The sequence below is a fragment of the Ranitomeya imitator genome, chromosome 3 (assembly GCF_032444005.1).
Source record: "Ranitomeya imitator isolate aRanImi1 chromosome 3, aRanImi1.pri, whole genome shotgun sequence".
Lineage (NCBI taxonomy): Eukaryota > Metazoa > Chordata > Amphibia > Anura > Dendrobatidae > Ranitomeya > Ranitomeya imitator.
The window spans coordinates 444,059,657-444,078,192 of NC_091284.1; the positions used below are offsets into that span (position 1 = coordinate 444,059,657).

At 43.9% G+C, this 18,536-nt stretch overlaps 1 protein-coding gene across 1 annotated transcript in view; it reads right to left on the reverse strand.

Annotated features, from left to right (window-relative positions):
- Nucleotides 1-18,536, reverse strand: part of LOC138670216 (multidrug and toxin extrusion protein 2-like) — a 233,364-nt gene that overhangs the window by 9,806 nt on the left and 205,022 nt on the right. The window contains exons 15-16 of the mRNA XM_069757363.1: nt 13,986-14,080; nt 4,267-4,375 (exon numbers count right to left, since the gene is read on the reverse strand). Coding sequence (XP_069613464.1) covers nt 4,267-4,375; nt 13,986-14,080 — 204 coding nt within the window. The remainder of the gene's footprint in view (nt 1-4,266; nt 4,376-13,985; nt 14,081-18,536) is intronic.

Below are 18,536 nucleotides of genomic sequence, written 5' to 3' on the forward strand. Positions count from 1 at the left end.
CGACCTGTACAACGATGCTATTTCATGACGATTCAATGGGACGTCCTGTCAACGAGGTCGTTGGTAAGGTGTCAAACACAGCGATGTGTGCTACCCAGTGGGACCTCAACGATCAAAAAACGGTCCAGGCCATTCCGACACGACCAGCAATCTCACAGCAGGGGCCTGGTCGCTGCTACGTGTCACACATAGCGAGATCGCTACTGAGGTCGCTGTTGCGTCACAAAACTTGTGACTCAGCAGCGATCTCGCTAGCGATCTCGCTGTGTGTGACGGGGGCTTAATGGTGAAGTGAAGAGCAAAAGTCACCATGTTGAATCTGGGTTAGAGAATTACAAAAGAATGGTAACATATCAGTTCTTAATTGTTGTGCTATTCCTAAACATTTAACAGGAACTTGTCACCCTGAAAAAGTTATTTAGCTGCAGATATGGGTTAAGCTACAGGTAAATAAGTTACGTAGCTGCCCAGCCACTTTACTGAAAGTGTAGTGACCCAGAGAAAATTAACTCATTTCCTCCCGGCTTTCAGTCATGGGGGCATGCACGCTGTAGTCTTCGCTCACAGTACTCTCTATTAGTGATGAGCGAGTATACTCGTTGCTCGGGTGGTCACCGAGTATTTATTAGTGCTCGGAGATTTAGTTTTCGCCTCAGGTGCATGATTTATGGCTGCTGGACAGCCTGAATACATGTGGGGATTCCCTAACAAACAGGCATTTCTAACATGTGCTCAGGCTGTCTAGCAGCTGTAAATCATGCAGGTGAGGGACGAAAACTAAATCTTCGAGCAGACCAAAATACTCAGAGACCACCCGAGTGTGCTCAGGAAAACCTGAGCAACAAGTAAGCTCGCTCATCACTACTCTCTATACTATGAATAGCAGCTAAATGCACGCTGTAGTCTTCGCTCACAGTACTGTTCTCTATACTATGGAAGTTGTATGCACGCTCTGGCACTTTGATTTATAGCGTGCTCTGGGGTTACAAGTTACCTTTAAAAGGTTAGAGCACACTTGGTCTAGCTATGGGAGGATAATGGAAGTTTGATATGAAGCCATTTCTTGTTATGTTCCTGAATGCGACTGCACAAAAGTTGTGGTGAGAGGTGTGATATCAGGCACAAGGCATTTTATTTCAGTCTATTTTTAATATTTGTAAAAAAAAAAAATCTCAAACTGGTGTTTACATTTGCATTGTTGTGTCAGAACACTACAATTAAAGTTATTAGCTTAATCATAAATGGTTATGATTGCAAAGTGCTTGTAATACTTACTTGTTGCATATGTTACAGACCTTACTGATAGTCAGTGGTGACCAGTCTCTTAGGAAAGGAGCACAGTGCTCATAAGCTTTTTGCTATAGAGCTTACAAGGCCTGATCTTCTGAAGTTGGCAGCTCCTCCGAAGCTGCAGAGGCAAAGCTGCCTGTGCTTGTTGCATCGGGGAGCAGGCAGTTCAGGGCATGAAGATGCCACCAGTCCGATCTATCAATTCATGAGGCTGAGGAGCGATCCTGAACAGTAAGTCAACCCCTATAAGCCCTGCCAGTGGCATATAGCATAGAACAGAGATGGCTAAATATGATATGACTATATCCTAAATTGGGAAAGACCGTTCTACTGGAAAGTATCAGGCTATCCTTACTGTTCACGTCATCTTGTACTGCACATTTAGCCCATAGTGAGATGTGTGGCACAGTCACCTAAAAATCTAAACCCTGAATCCTACTTTTATAGTAAGTGATTTCGCAATTTCTGGTTGCTCCTTCTGAATCTTGTATGTAAGGAGTTCCTTTAATGGTATTATATGTGTGCTTATTTTTCTTCAATTCTTTTTTTTGGTTTATATTTCATGCGTTTCGGAACAAACCAGTCTTCCAAATTGTTATGGTTTTAAAGGGACACTGTCACCTGAATTTGGAGGGAACAATCTTCAGCCATAGGGGCGGGGTTTTCGGGTGTTTGATTCACCCTTTCCTTACCCGCCGGCTGCATGCTGGCTGCAATATTGGATTGAAGTTCATTCTCTGTCCTCCATAGTACATGCCTGCACAAGGCAATCTTGCCTTGCGCAGGCGTGTACTATGGAGGACAGAGAATGAACTTCAATCCAATATTGCAGCCAGCATGCAGCCGGCGGGTAAGGAAAGGGTGAATCAAACACCCGAAAACCCCGCCCCTATGGCTGAAGATTGTTCCCTCCAAATTCAGGTGACAGTGTCCCTTTAACCCCTTTCTGACCTCGGACGGGATAGTACGTCCGAGGTCAGATCCCCTGCTTTGATGCAGGGCTCCGTGGTGAGCCCGCATCAAAGCCGGGACATGTCAGCTGTTTTGAACAGCTGACATGTACCCGTAATAGGCGCGGGCAGAATCGCGATCTGCCCGCACCTATTAACTAGTTAAATGCCGCTGTCAATCGCAGATAGCGGCATTTAACTACCATTTCCGGCCGGGCGGCCAGAAATGACGTCATCGCCGACCCCCGTCACATGATCGGGGTCGGCGATGCTTCAGAATAGTAACCATAGAGGTCCTTGAGACCTCTATGGTTACTGATCCTCGGCAGCTGTGAGCGCCACCTTGTGGTCGGCGCTCACAGCACACCTGCAATTCTGCTACATAGCAGCGATCTAATGATCACTGCTATGTAGCAGAGCCGATCGAGTTGTGCCTGCTTCTAGCCTCCCATGGAGGCTATTGAAGCATGGCAAAAGTAAAAAAAAAAAGTTAAAAAAATGTGAAAAAAATAAAAAAAATATAAAAGTTTAAATCACCCCCCTTTCGCCCCAATCAAAATAAATGAATAAAAGAAAATCAAATCTACACATATTTGGTATCGCCGCGCTCAGAATCGCCCGATCTATCAACTAAAAAAAAGCATTAACCTGATCACTAAACGGCGTAGCGAGAAAAAAATGCGAAACGCCAGAATTACGTTTTTTTGGTCGCCGCGACATTGCATTAAAATGCAATAACGGGCGATCAAAAGAACGTATCAGCACCAAAATGCCATCATTAAAAACGTCATCTCAGCACGCAAAAAATAAGCCCTCAACTGACCCCAGATCATGAAAAATGTTGACGCTACGGGTATCGGAAAATGGCGCAATTTTTTTTTATTTTTTTTTTAGCAAAGTTTGGAATTTTTTTCACCACTTAGGTAAAAAATAACCTAGTCATGTTAGGTGTCTATGAACTCGTACTGACCTAGAGAATCATAATGGCAGGTCAGTTTTAGCATTTAGTGAACCTAGCAAAAAAGCCAAACAAAAAACAAGTGTGGGATTGCACTTTTTTTGCAATTTCACCGCACTTGGAATTTTTTTCCCGTTTTATAGTACACGACATGCTAAAACCAATGGTGTCGTTCAAAAGTACAACTCGTCCCGCAAAAAATAAGCCCTCACATGGCCATATTGACGGAAAAATAAAAAAGTTATGGCTCTGGGAAGGAGAGGAGTGAAAAACGAACACGGAAAAACGTAAAATCCCAAGGTCATGAAGGGGTTAATATACAATTGAAAAGATTTACTTATGCACCAGAATTGTTGAAACACAAAACTGATGTACTTTCCTTGCACCGCAATTTAAAGGTGTTATCAAGGACTATTTTTTTTCTGACAGACCGAAGAACTGACAGTCAGGTAGTTGCTAACTACCTGCTTGTTGTGCTCAGCGATTCTGCATCTCACGTCAAGAGCACAGCTCTTCCTCTTCCAGTCTGCTCTGTTGACAGGGCATGACAGCTGATGTCATGCTGATTGAGCTAGCTGTCAATTTACATGGCATTGGCAGTCACGCCTAATCGATACAGCAGAGCGGAAGAGAAAAAGCTGCTCTGCTAAAGTGACGCCAGCGGAAGCCATAAAATCGCTGGTTGGAGTAGACCATAATCACTCTGAGGCACCAGATATAGTCACTAGCCACAACAGGAAGGTAGTAAAAAAATAAAACTACCGGTAAATTACTCATTCACATGAGCCACTATGGTAAATTTTGCGCAATTTTAGACTGGCCAGTCCAAGTTCACGTAGTTTACAAATTAGACTGGATTAGTTTATCTGACCAAGTATTTTCAGCCAATTAATATTGTATGTTAAGGGCTCTCTACAGAATATTGCGCTCTTGTGTTGTTGAAGTCACTGTGTATCATAGTATTCACAATTGTAAGTAATGCTATTTTTAACAATAATAATAATAATAATAATAATAATAATAAAAACAGAATACAAAACGCAATCACAGTAAAAGCCATATACTTGCCATTTGGGACGGTAACAAATCCAGCATCATCAGTCTCCATTATTGAAATGCTGGGCCTTTTGTCTTTATCTTGTTTGTCTTCTTTCTGAACCCCTGCTCGAACTTGAGCCTAAAATAAAAAAATTGAAATGATTAACACGTTCTTCACCATTCTGCCTCATTGTGATGTTATGTGGCATGTAGGTTTGCTACATCTATGCTGTTGGCATAAGTCCCAAGTTTCGCAAAGACTGTAGGTCACTGTGATATAATGTTCTTCTAACTTCCATAAATTTCTAAGTGAGTTATGCAAACTGCAGAGAATAACCCTTTTACCCCAGCATTACTCTTGACTACCAGAGAAGGATGCATTAACCCTTCCAGTTCCTTCTTAAAATCACCTGGGAGCTAGAATGAAGGGGTAGTCCGATACAAAATAAACATCTCAAAGTTCTCATCTGTTAAAACAAAGCATTTTTATACACTCCTCTATTGAAGTTGCAGTGCCAAACAGGAAAAGCTATAAGGTCATGCAAATCGAGGAAGTAGCTGGTGTCGCAGTATCTGCAAACTATCACATTTTCAAGCACCTAGCTCCAATTTGTGGCATATGAGAGGGGCATACGAGTCAGACTGAAAGTAGTGTTTTTAGCCACATAAAATCTCAATTATCTGATCAAGTCTTGTGGGATGATTGGGTGATACCTCATGTTAGTTAATGTTCCAGTTATCAACACTTGCAAACTGAGAGGAACAGAAATAATGAGTGGAGACTAGAGACCTTGGTTTATCACCCTGGCAGATCAGAATACACTTAAGAACTGTTCAATGTTGCATAACCCAGTGGTTGGGAGACCAACTGAAATGACAGCATGATTTCCACAGAGGCATACCTCTTCATGGACGGATCGTCAGATTAGAAGAACGAAGTGTCGTGATTCATTCTATTATACAAATCGAAACTGGATGTAACATACAAAGACGAAGATGTAAAACAGTGTCTACTTAAATCATCAGAAGGCGTTTGCAGTACATGATGTCTCACAGCAATATCGTAATGAAGCTAGAATGGAGGTCTATTCTATTCAGTGTTATGAACTGGTGGTTTAGAAACACAATGGACCTGGTGGTTAAGAGCACACAAAGTGACCTGATAGTTACTAATAACATAGGACGAGCTCTGAGACGTGGGAACTCTGCTGACCGCAATCCCTAATCCTATCAGACCACACTAGAAGTAGCCGTGGAGTGCTCCAGACCAGACCTAGGCGCCTCGACACAGCCTAAGAAACTAGCTAGCCCTGAAGATAGAAAAATAAAATGAGCCTACCTTGCCTCAGAGAAATTCCCCAAAGGAAAAGGCAGCCCCCCACATATAATGACTGTGAGTAAAGATGAAAATACAAACACAGAGATGAAATAGATTTTAGCAAAGTGAGGCCCGACTTACTGAATAGACCGAGGATAGGAAAGATAGCTTTGCGGTCAGCACAAAAACCTACAAACAACCACGCAGAGGGCGCAAAAAGACCCTCCGCACCGACTAACGGTACGGAGGTGCTCCCTCTGCGTCCCAGAGCTTCCAGCAAGCAAGACAAACCAAAATAGCAAGCTGGACAGAAAAAATAGCAAACCAAGAAACACAAGCAGAACTTAGCTTATGCAGGGAAGACAGGCCACAAGAACGATCCAGGAGAGAGCAAGACCAATACTGGAACATTGACTGGAGGCAAGGAACAAAGAACTAGGTGGAGTTAAATAGAGCAGCACCTAACGACTTAACCTCGTCACCTGAGGAAGGAAACTCAGAAGCCGCAGCCCCACTCACATCCACCAGAGGAAGCTCATGGACAGAACCAGCCGAAGTACCACTCATGACCACAGGAGGGAGCTTGACCACAGAATTCACAACAGTACCCCCCCCCCTTGAGGAGGGGTCACCGAACCCTCACCAGAGCCCCCAGGCCGACCAGGATGAGCCAAATGAAAGGCACGAACCAGATCGGCAGCATGAACATCAGAGGCAAAGATCCAGGAATTATCTTCCTGACCATAACCCTTCCACTTAACCAGGTACTGGAGTGTCCGTCTCGAAATACGAGAATCCAAAATCTTCTCCACTATATACTCCAACTCCCCCTCAACCAAAACCGGGGCAGGAGGATCAACGGATGGAACCACAGGTGCCAAGTATCTCCGCAACAATGACCTATGGAATACATTATGGATGGAAAAAGAAGCTGGAAGGGTCAAACGAAAAGACACAGGATTAAGAACCTCAGAAATCCTATACGGACCAATGAAACGAGGCTTAAACTTAGGAGAGGAAACTTTCATAGGAATATAACGAGACGACAACCAAACCAAATCCCCAACACGAAGTCGGGGACCCACACAGCGCCTGCGGTTAGCGAAACGTTGAGCCTTCTCCTGGGACAATGTCAAATTGTCCACTACATGAGTCCAAATCTACTGCAACCTATCCACCACAGTACCCACACCAGGACAGTCCGAAGACTCAACCTGCCCTGAAGAGAAACGAGGATGGAAACCAGAATTGCAGAAAAACGGCGAAACCAAAGTAGCCGAGCTGGCCCGATTATTAAGGGCGAACTCAGCCAAAGGCAAAAAGGATACCCAATCATCCTGGTCAGCAGAAACAAAACATCTCAGATATGTTTCCAAGGTCTGATTGGTTCGTTCAGTTTGGCCATTTGTCTGAGGATGGAAAGCCGAGGAAAAAGACAAATCAATGCCCATCCTAGCACAAAAGGCTCGCCAAAACCTCGAAACAAACTGGGAACCTCTGTCAGAAACGATGTTCTCCGGAATGCCATGTAAACGAACCACATGCTGGAAAAACAATGGCACCAAATCAGAGGAGGAAGGCAATTTAGACAAGGGTACCAAATGGACCATCTTACAGAAGCGATCACAAACCACCCAAATGACCGACATCTTTTGAGAGACAGGGAGATCCGAAATAAAATCCATAGATATGTGTCCAGAGCCTCTTTGGGACCGGCAAGGGCAAAAGCAACCCACTGGCACGAGAACAGCAGGGCTTAGCCCGAGCACAAATCCCACAGGACTGCACAAACGAACGCACATCCCGCGACAGAGACGGCCACCAAAAGGATCTAGCCACCAAATCTCTGGTACCAAAGATTCCAGGATGACCAGCCAACACCAAACAATGAACCTCAGAGATAACTCTACTCGTCCATTTATCAGGGACAAACAGTTTCTCCGCTGGGCAACGGTCAGGTCTATTAGCCTGAAATTTTTGCAGCACCCGCCGCAAATCAGGGGAGATGGCAGACAAAATTACCCCCTCTTTGAGAATACCCGCCGGCTCAGGCAAACCCGGAGAGTCGGGCACAAAACTCCTAGACAGGGCATCCGCCTTCACATTCTTAGAGCCCGGAAGGTACGAAACCACAAAGTCAAAACGGGAGAAAAACAGCGAACAATGAGCCTGTCTAGGATTCAACCGTTTGGCAGACTCGAGATAAGTCAAGTTCTTGTGATCAGTCAAGACCACCACGCGATGCTTAGCTCCTTCAAGCCAATGACGCCACTCCTCAAATGCCCACTTCATGGCCAGCAACTCTCGATTGCCAACATCATAATTACGCTCAGCAGGCGAAAACTTCCTGGAAAAGAAGGCACATGGTTTCATCACCGAGCCATCAGAACTTCTTTGCGACAAAACAGCCCCTGCTCCAATCTCAGAAGCATCAACCTCGACCTGGAACGGGAGCGAAACATCTGGCTGGCACAACACAGGGGCAGAAGAAAAACGACGCTTCAACTCCTGAAAAGCTTCCACAGCAGCAGAAGACCAATTGACCACATCAGCACCCTTCTTGGTTAAATCAGTCAACGGTTTAGCAATACTAGAAAAATTATTGATGAAGCGACGATAAAAATTAGCAAAGCCCAGGAACTTTTGCAGACTCTTCAGAGATGTCGGCTGAGTCCAATCATAAATGGCCTGAACTTTAACAGGGTCCATCTCGATAGTAGAAGGGGAAAAAATGAAACCCAAAAATGAAACCTTCTGAACACCAAAGAGACACTTTGACCCCTTCACAAACAAAGAATTCGCACGCAGGACCTGGAACACCATTCTAACCTGCTTCACGTGAGACTCCCAATCATCCGAGAAGACCAAAATATCATCCAAGTATACAATCAGGAATTTATCCAGGTACTCTCGGAAGATGTCATGCATAAAGGACTGAAATACTGATGGAGCATTGGAAAGCCCGAATGGCATAACCAGGTACTCAAAATGGCCCTCGGGCATATTAAATGCTGTTTTCCATTCATTGCCCTGTTTAATACGCACAAGATTATACGCACCACGAAGACCTATCTTGGTGAACCAACTAGCCCCCCTTAATCCGAGCAAACAAATCAGACAGCAGCGGCAAGGGGTACTGAAATTTGACTGTGATTTTATTTAGAAGGCGGTAATCAATACAAGGTCTCAATGAACCATCCTTCTTAACCACAAAAAAGAACCCTGCTCCCAATGGCGACGACGACGGGCGAATATGACCCTTCTCCAAGGATTCCTTTACGTAACTCCGGATAGCGGCGTGCTCAGGCACAGACAAATTAAACAGTCGACCTTTAGGAAACTTACTACCAGGAATCAAATCGATAGCACAATCGCAATCCCTATGCGGAGGTAGGGCACTGGACTTGGGCTCATCAAATACATCTCGGTAATCCGACAAGAACTCTGGGACCTCAGAAGGAGTGGATGATGAAACAGACAGAAATGGAACATCACCATGTACCCCCTGACAACCCCAGCTGGACACAGACATAGATTTCCAATGCAATACTGGGTTATGGACTTGTAGCCATGGCAACCCCAACATGACCACATCATGCAGATTATGCAACACCAAAAAGCGAATATCCTCCTGATGCGCAGGAGCCATGCACATGGTCAGTTGGGTCCAGTACTGAGGCTTATTCTTGGCCAACGGCGTAGCATCAATTCCTCTCAATGGAATAGGATACTGCAAGGGCTTCAAGAAAAACCCACAGCGCCTAGCAAACTCCAAGTCCATCAAATTCAGGGCAGCGCCTGAATCCACAAATGCCATGACAGAATAGGATGACAAAGAGCAGATCAAAGTAACGGACAAAAGAAATTTCGACTGTACCGTACCAATGGTGGCAGACCTAGCGAACCGCTTAGTGCGCTTAGGACAATCGGAGATCGCATGAGTGGAATCACCACAGTAAAAACACAGCCCATTCCGACGTCTGTGTTCTTGCCGTTCAGCTCTGGTCAAAGTCCTATCACATTGCATAGGCTCAGGTTTATGCTCAGATAATACCGCCAAATGGTGCACAGTTTTACGCTCACGTAAGCGTCGATCGATCTGAATGGCCAAAGACATAGACTCATTCAGACCAGCAGGCATAGGAAATCCCACCATGACATCCTTAAGGGCTTCAGAGAGACCCTTTCTGAAAATTGCTGCCAGCGCACATTCATTCCATTGAGTGAGCACAGACCACTTCCCAAACTTCTGACAATATATCTCTACCTCATCCTGACCCTGAGACAGAGCCAGCAAATTTTTCTCTGCCTGATCCACCGAATTAGGTTCATCATAAAGCAATCCGAGCGCCAGAAAAAACGCATCAATATCACATAATGCAGGATCTCCTGGCGCAAGGGAAAATGCCCAGTCTTGAGGGTCGCCACGTAATAAAGAAATAATGATCTTAACTTGTTGAACTGGGTCACCAGAGGAGCGGGGTTTCAAAGCCATAAACAGTTTACAATTATTTTTGAAATTCAGAAACTTAGCTATATCTCCAGAAAATAAATCAGGAATAGGAATTCTAGGTTCTAACATAGATTTCTGAACCATAATGTCTTGAATATTTTGTACTCTTGCAGTGAGATGATCCACACAAGAAGACAGACCTTTAATGTCCATCACAACACCTGTGTCCTGAACCACCCAAATGTCTAGGGGAAAAGAAAGACAAAACACAGTGCAGAGAAAAAAAAAATGGTCTCAGAACTTCTCTTTTCCCTCTATTGAGAAGCATTAGTACTTTGGGCCTCCAGTACTGTTATGAACTGGTGGTTTAGAAACACAATGGACCTGGTGGTTAAGAGCACACAAAGTGACCTGATAGTTACTAATAACATAGGACGAGCTCTGAGACGTGGGAACTCTGCTGACCACAATTCTTAATCCTATCACACCACACTAGAAGTAGCCGTGGAGCGCTCCTGACCAGACCTAGGCGCCTCGGCACAGCCTAAGAAACTAGCTAGCCCTGAAGATAGAAAAATAAGCCTACCTTGCCTCAGAGAAATTCCCCAAAGGAAAAGGCAGCCCCCCACATATAATGACTGTGAGTAAAGATGAAAATACAAACACAGAGATGAAATAGATTTTAGCAAAGTGAGGCCCGACTTACTGAATAGACCGAGGATAGGAAAGATAGCTTTGCGGTCAGCACAAAAACCTACAAACAACCACGCAGAGGGCGCAAAAAGACCCTCCGCACCGACTAACGGTACGGAGGTGCTCCCTCTGCGTCCCAGAGCTTCCAGCAAGCAAGACAAACCAAAATAGCAAGCTGGACAGAAAAAATAGCAAACCAAGAAACACAAGCAGAACTTAGCTTATGCAGGGAAGACAGGCCACAAGAACGATCCAGGAGAGAGCAAGACCAATACTGGAACATTGACTGGAGGCAAGGAACAAAGAACTAGGTGGAGTTAAATAGAGCAGCACCTAACGACTTAACCTCGTCACCTGAGGACGGAAACTCAGAAGCCGCAGCCCCACTCACATCCAACAGAGGAAGCTCATGGACAGAACCAGCCGAAGTACCACTCATGACCACAGGAGGGAGCTTGACCATAGAATTCACAACAATTCAGCGATGAGTCCCACATAAGTTTTGGATGCAAAAATAGCCAGTGATCAATGTCATAAAGAGGTCTTCATGAGAAAACAAAGGTCCTACTACCAAGATTATGGTGTGGGATGGCATAATGTACTTTAGCCACACACTCCTAATCCTCATTCCTGGTACACCAACAACTCAACGTTACATTGGTTTGATTGTGGAACCTGTTGTAAGGTTATTTCTCCAAAGTCTGAAGATCCATTTTTGAACACAATGCTGGACAGTTGTGTATGTTGCTCATGCTAGTGTGATAAGCCTGAGTGGACTAACATTCTACCATGGCCTGCGGTGCTTCCAGACTTGTCGCGCATCGAGCAAATTATTGATCCACAATTGCAAAGTGAGCTTAATGATTTCAGTGACCATGTGCATTCAGCGCGGCAGAAGATTCCTTAGAAAACCAATAATGAGCTCATTGATATAATGCCAAGGTATGTAAGTGCAGTTTTGCATGTGGCACTCATACTCAACATTGAATAAATTGAGAGGTTTTGAAAATGTTGTTTGGGTTTTCTCATAATTTGCATATTATTAGTCATGTGATTTCCATAATTCCACATCTTTATTGTTGGTGTTACAATTTCAATATTGAAGAATGTAATTTACTGTTATCTAAAATCCCCTATTGTTCCCCAGATGGCTCCAAGTCTGGTTTTAATTTCACTTTCCGATTGAGACTCTGCTATGCATGCTGGGAATTTTAAACAGAATGTCATCAATGTCAGTCACTACAGGGGCTGGTCCTGGTGCTTTTTCCGAAACTCCTTCCTCCTAATATGATGACTTCAGAAAACAGAGCCTTTTTCTTTTATTCAATGTGAAACCATGGATTTTACATCATACATTCAGTAAAATACTCTGTTTGCTGCGGTCGTGTAGTCCTCCTGCAATCTTAGACATCATGGAACAGAACTGTAATCGTGGATAAGAGGGGGGAGCTGTAGGGAATTTGAAATACCACTAAATTGTAAAAAATGCTTGCCTTCAAAGGTATTTTGTTTTATATGGGACACACCCCCTTGAAGAGATAAATAAGTATAGAAATTAATATTTATATAACTTTCTATTATACCGTACTTATTATTTCAGTTCCCTGCCATTTTCAAAATACTATTTGATCTGATCTGCTGTCTACACTGTTATTAACAGTCTAGGGCGGCAAAGCTCAGCTACAAGGTTGTTTCCATTTTAATAGATGGATATTGTCAGCTGGTGCTTGTAAAAAAAATGTTATTTATTATGGACTGTATCCCAGCACCGCAATGTGAATAAATTAGAAGACACTGCGGGGCGGACCTTACAGATCCTCGGAAGGTATGTATATTCTTGGTTTATTATTTTTTTTTTATTTACAGATCGAGGGTCTTCAGTGAGTGGATTGAGAGTAGAATAAATTAATACAACAACCTTTGTGTTTTTTTCATTAAATTAATTTTTAATAATGTGTGTGGGTTTTTTTTTAACCCTTTACTAGTATTGGATCAATAATGGATAGGTGTCATAATTGACGCCTCTCCATTATTAATTAGGCTTAATGTCACCTTACAATAGCAAGGTGGCATTAACCCTTCATTACCCCATATCCCACCGCTACACGGGAATGGGAAGAGAGTGGCCAAGTGCCAGAATAGGCGCATCAAGTGCCTTTTCTGGGGTGGCTGGGGGCAGATGTTTTTAGCCAGGGGGGGGCCAATAACCATGGACCCTCTCCAGGCTATTAATATCTGCCCTCAGTCACTGGCTTTACTACTCTGGCGGAGAAAATTGTGCTGGAGCCCACGCCAATTTTTTCCGCCATTTAACCCCTTACTTTACTAGCTAGAATGGCCAAATTTTGCATATACACACTACTAACATTAGTAGTGTGGAATATGCAAAAAAAATGGGGATATGAGATGGTTTACTGTATGTAAACCATGTCTCATATCATGTCGGGTTTAGGAAGGAGAAAGCAAAAGCCGGTAATTGAATTACCGGCTTTCTGCTATATCGCGCTGGATGAAATATTAATATATATATATATGTGTGTCTCAATGACATATATATATATATATATATATATATCTCTATTCTATGTGTACACATTTATTCTACCTATTCTACTGTAAGCTGTCAGTGTGATTTTACTGTACACCGCACTGAATTGCCGGCTTTTCTCTCTAACAGCGCTGCGTATTCCTCGCAAGTCACACTGCTGGTCCGTGTGTAATCCGTATTTTTGGGGCTTCCATAGACTTTCATTGACGTTTTATTTGCGCAATACGGTGACAAACGCAGCATGCTGCGATTTTCTACGGCCGTAGAAAGCCGTATAATACTGATCAGTTTAATATGGCAGATAGGAGCAGGGGCATAGAGAATAATTGTGCCGTATTTTTTGCGAGTTTTACGGACGTAGTTTCTGCGCTCTTACGTCCGTAAAACTCGCAAGTGTGACGCTGGCCTTACAAATACTGATGTAGAATACTGACCAAATACTGCTAGTGTGACGGCAGCCTAATTCAGAGTAAAACACACTTGGCAGTTATCATGCAGCTAGGCACTGATTCCAGCTATTCATTATTTGGGCAGCATGAACCTAATGACAGGTTCTATTTAAATATTTTAAAATCAAGTACATATAAAGCACGCTTTGTTCAATGAAAAGTCTGTTCTCAGTTATGCACACAAATTAGATTATATTACATTTAAAATCTAGGTCCACCTAAATTTGTGAATCAGAACCTGCGGACACGTCAGAGAAAAATCACAATGGCTTGCGGCAACATAATTACCTCTTCACAAGCTTTATCCCAGTTCATGCGCAAAACGTAGACCACGAAAAACGAAGCTTGTAAGAATACAGGGAAAATCATTCCGGACCATAGGCCTTCAAAAAAGGAAACATGATTTAAGAATTGTAAAGGAAGTTTGCTTTACTAAACAGCTTATACAGTTCTGTGCAAAAAGGTTTAGGCAGTTGTGGAAACAATACAGTAAGAATGCTTTTAAAAGCAGAAGTGTTAATAGATTATTTTTTATCAAATAACAAAATGCAAAGTGAAGGAACGAAATAGAGCTCTAAATCTAAGGTAATCAATATTTGGTGTGCCACTTCTTTGCCTTCAAACAGCATCACGTCTAGATACACTCGCACTCATTTGGGCTACGTTCACATTTGCGTTGTGCGATGTTGCGTCGGAGACGCAACGCACAACGCAAACAAAAACGCAACAAAACGCACGCTAAAACGCAGCCGAAATTTGGACGCAAAAAAAATGCAACTTGCTGCGTTTTCTGCGCCCAACACTTGCGGCAAAAAAAACGTATTTGTCGCAAAACGCAGCACAACGCATGTCCATGCGCCCCCCATGTTAAATATAGGGGCGCATGACGCATGCGTCGCCGCTGCTGCGCCCGACGCAACCACGCAAAACGCTAATGTGAACGTAGCCTTACTGAAGGAACTTGGCAGGAGGTTGTTCCAAACATCTGGAGAACTAGCCACAGATCTTCTGTGGCTGTAGGCTTGCACACAACCTTCTGTATCTTCATGTAATCACGCACAGACTAGATGTTGAGATCAGGGCTCTCTGGAGATATGGCCTCACTTCAAGGTCTCTTAGTTTTTCTTAACAGCAAGTTGTCACAAGTTTTTACGGTTACAAACCATGCAATCACCTTTAAGATAATGTGATTGGGGTTTCTACAACCTTTTTATATCCTCATAGGTATCCCTGCATACCTCGGAAAATGTATTTTATACATGTCTGACACTGCATGTAAATTTCATATTCCGGTCCTTCACCCGCTCAAATGGGTGTCTTCAGATCAGCGATGCTCTACTGTAGTCCCTTCAAATGCCACCTTTTCTTTTTGAATGTAAGTAGACAAGGTCTTTACATCATCCACACAGTGCTCGAAGTCTCGCACTGGTTTTCATTAAAAACTTCAACCAAACGAAAAATAAAAACCTTAATAAAACCACCATCAATCAAATTGACAACACAGATAAGAGCCAGGGGGCCGTGCCTGACCTTGCTCAGCTTACTGTACTCTCCCTGCCTTGCAAGGGAGGTTGGCACCCTACAGTAACCCCTTCATGACCTTGCCCTTTTCCGTTTTTGCGTTCTCATTCTTCGCTCCCCTCCTTCCCAGAGCCACAACTTTTTTATTTTTCTGTCAATATGGCCATGTGAGGGCTTGTTTTTTGCGGGACAAGTTGCACTTTTCAACGACATCATTGGTTTAGCATGTCGTGTACTGTACTAGAAAACGGGAAAAAAAAATTCCAAGTGCGGTGAAATTAGAAAAAAAAGTGCAATCCCACACTTGTTTTTTGTTTGGCTTTTTTGTTAGGTTCACTAAATGCTAAAACAGACATGCCATTATGATTCTCCAGGTCATTACGAGTTCATAGACATCAAACATGTCTAGGTTACATTTTATCTAAGTGGTAAAAAAAAAATCCAAACTTTGCAAAAAAATTTTTTATTTTTTTTAAAATGCACAATTTTCCAGTACCTGTAGCGTCTCAATTTTTCATGATGCGGGGTCAGGTGAGGGCTTATTCTTAGCGTGCCGAGCTGGCGTTTTTAATGATACCATTTTGGTGGAGATATGCTCTTTTGATCGCCCGTTATTACATTTTAATGCAATGTCGCGGTGACCAAAAAAAACGTAATTCTGGCGTTTCGATTTTTTTCTTGCTATGCTGTTTAGCAATTAGGTTAATCCATTTTTTATTGATAGATCAGGCGATTCTGAACGCGGCAATACCAAATATGTATAGGTTTGATATTTTTTAATTGTTTTATTTTGAATGGGGCGAAAGGAAGGGGGGGTGTTTTAAACTTTTTTTTTTTTTTTCTCATATTTTTTAAAACTTTTTAAAAAACTTTTGCCATGCTTCAATAGCCTCCATGGGAGGCTAGAAGCTGGCACAACTCGATCGACTCTGCTACATAGCAGCGATCATCAGATCGCTGCTATGTAGCTGAATTGCAGGCTTGCGACGAGCGCCGACCACAGGGTGGCGCTCACAGCAGGCCGGCATCAGTAACCATAGAGGTCTCAAGGATCTCTATGGTTACTATCCTGACGCATCGCTGACCCCCGATCATGTGACGGGGGTCGGCGATGCGCTCATTTCCGGCAGCACGGCCGGAAGCGCCGGTTAAATGCTGCTGTCAGCGTTTGACAGCGGCATTTAACTAGTTAATAGTGGCGGGTAAATCGCGATTTCACCTGCCGCTATTGTGGGCACATGTCAGCTGTTCAAAACAGCCGACATGTCCCGGCTTTGAGGCAGGCTCAGCAGGGCATCCGACCTCTGGCAGTAATAGTACGGCGGAGGTCGGTAAGAGAATAAGCGCAACTGGCACCCCCATTCCTCGACAGCTGACCCTTCTAGCCCCATAAGGCACTTGATGATCAGTCCATCCTGATGGTGTGCCCAAATGATACATGACATACCTTCTCCCATATAGCCCCTGTAATTAGTTCTCTCATTCATGTGTCATTATGTTAAAAACTAAACAGATTGCCCAATGTCCCATGTGATTCACTGTGTTAAAAAGCTAATTATGCAAATTGCCTCTTCAGATCTCGGCACACTTAGCATGTCGTTCTCCGCAAGGAGAAAAAATACTTCTTAAATAACTGTGTTAAAAACAAACAGATCGCCCTATGTCCCATGTTAGGGCAATCCCACACGTCCAGATAATTCCGGTACCGGAAAAAATCGGTACCGGAATTATCCGTGTCCGTGTGCCCCTGCGTTTATGTGGCACATCAGTGTGGCACACGTGTGCCGTCCGTATGCCCACTGGGTACCACACGGAGCGTGCAGGAGACAGCACTAAAGTTTAGCGCTGTCCCCTGCATCGTGCTGAAGCCGCGATTCATATCTTCTGTGCAGCAGCGTTTGCTGTAAAGAAGATATGAATAATCCATTTTTTTTGTGGATTTTCGTGTATAAAATAAAGGTCCATATCCCCACCCCCTGTTCTGAAAATACTCACCCAGCTCCCTCGTTGGCTGTCGCTGCTTCCTCTCCTGGCCGCACCTTCTACTGTATGCGGTCACGTGGGGCCGCTCATTTACAGTAATGAATATGCGGCTCCACCCCTATGGGAGGTGGAGCCGCATATTCATGACTGTAATCGGTGGCCCCACGTGACCGCATACAGTAGAAGGTGCGGCCAGGAGAGGAAGTAGCGACAGCCAACGAGGGAGCTGGGTCAGTATTTTCAGAACAGCGGGGGGGCGCACAGGGGGTGTGGACATGGACCTCTATTTTATACACGAAAAACCTAAAAAAAAAAGGATTATTCATATCTTCTTTACAGCAAACGCTGCTGCACAGAAGATATGAATCGCGGCTTCAGCACCGTGTGGGGGGGACAGCGCTTACTGGAGCGCTGTCTCCTGCACGGCACAAGGACTGCACACGGACAACGTCCGTGTGCGGTACGTGTTTTACACTGACCCATTGAGTTTAATGGGTCCATGTAATACGTGCGCTCCCACGAACACTGACATGTCTCCGTGTTTGGCACACGGAGACACGGTCCGCAAAAAATCAATGACATCTGCACAGATATAGAGAAGATATGAATAATCATGTTTAAAATAAAGCTCCCATAGGGGTGGAGCCGCATATTCATTACTGTAACCACGTGACCGCTCATACAGTAGAAGGTGCGGCCAGGACAGGAAGCAGCGCCAGCCAGCGAGGGAGCCGGGTGAGTATTTTAATAACAGCGGGGGGGCACACAGGGGGTGGGAGGGGGGTGGGCACATGGAGCTTTATTTTAAACACGATTATTCATATCTTCTCTACAGCAAACGCTGCTGCAGGGAAGATATGAATCGCAGCTTCAGCACCAGATGCAGGGGACAGCGCTAAACTTTAGCGCTGTATCCTGCACGGTTCGTGTGGTACCCAGTGGGCACACGGGCGGCACACGTGTGCCGCAAGTGTGCCACACTGATGTGCCACAGAAACGCACAGGCACACGGACATGGATAATTCCGGTACCGATTTTTCCGGACCGGAATTATCTGGACGTGTGAGACTGCCCTAATGCAGTACAAGCGACTGGACAACTTTATTCTTCAGGTCGATGCGATTACTGGGATACCAGATTTATGTTTTTTTTTTAATGTTTGGCCATTGTCACACACTAAAAGATGTTTTTTTAATAATTTATTTTTTTTTTTTAACAAAAACAAGCTTTTGCATCGCCATATTTGACAACTATAATTTTTCCATATTTCTGCTCACAGAGTCATATGAGGGCTTGTTTATTGCTGGAAAAGTTGACATTTATATTAGTAACATT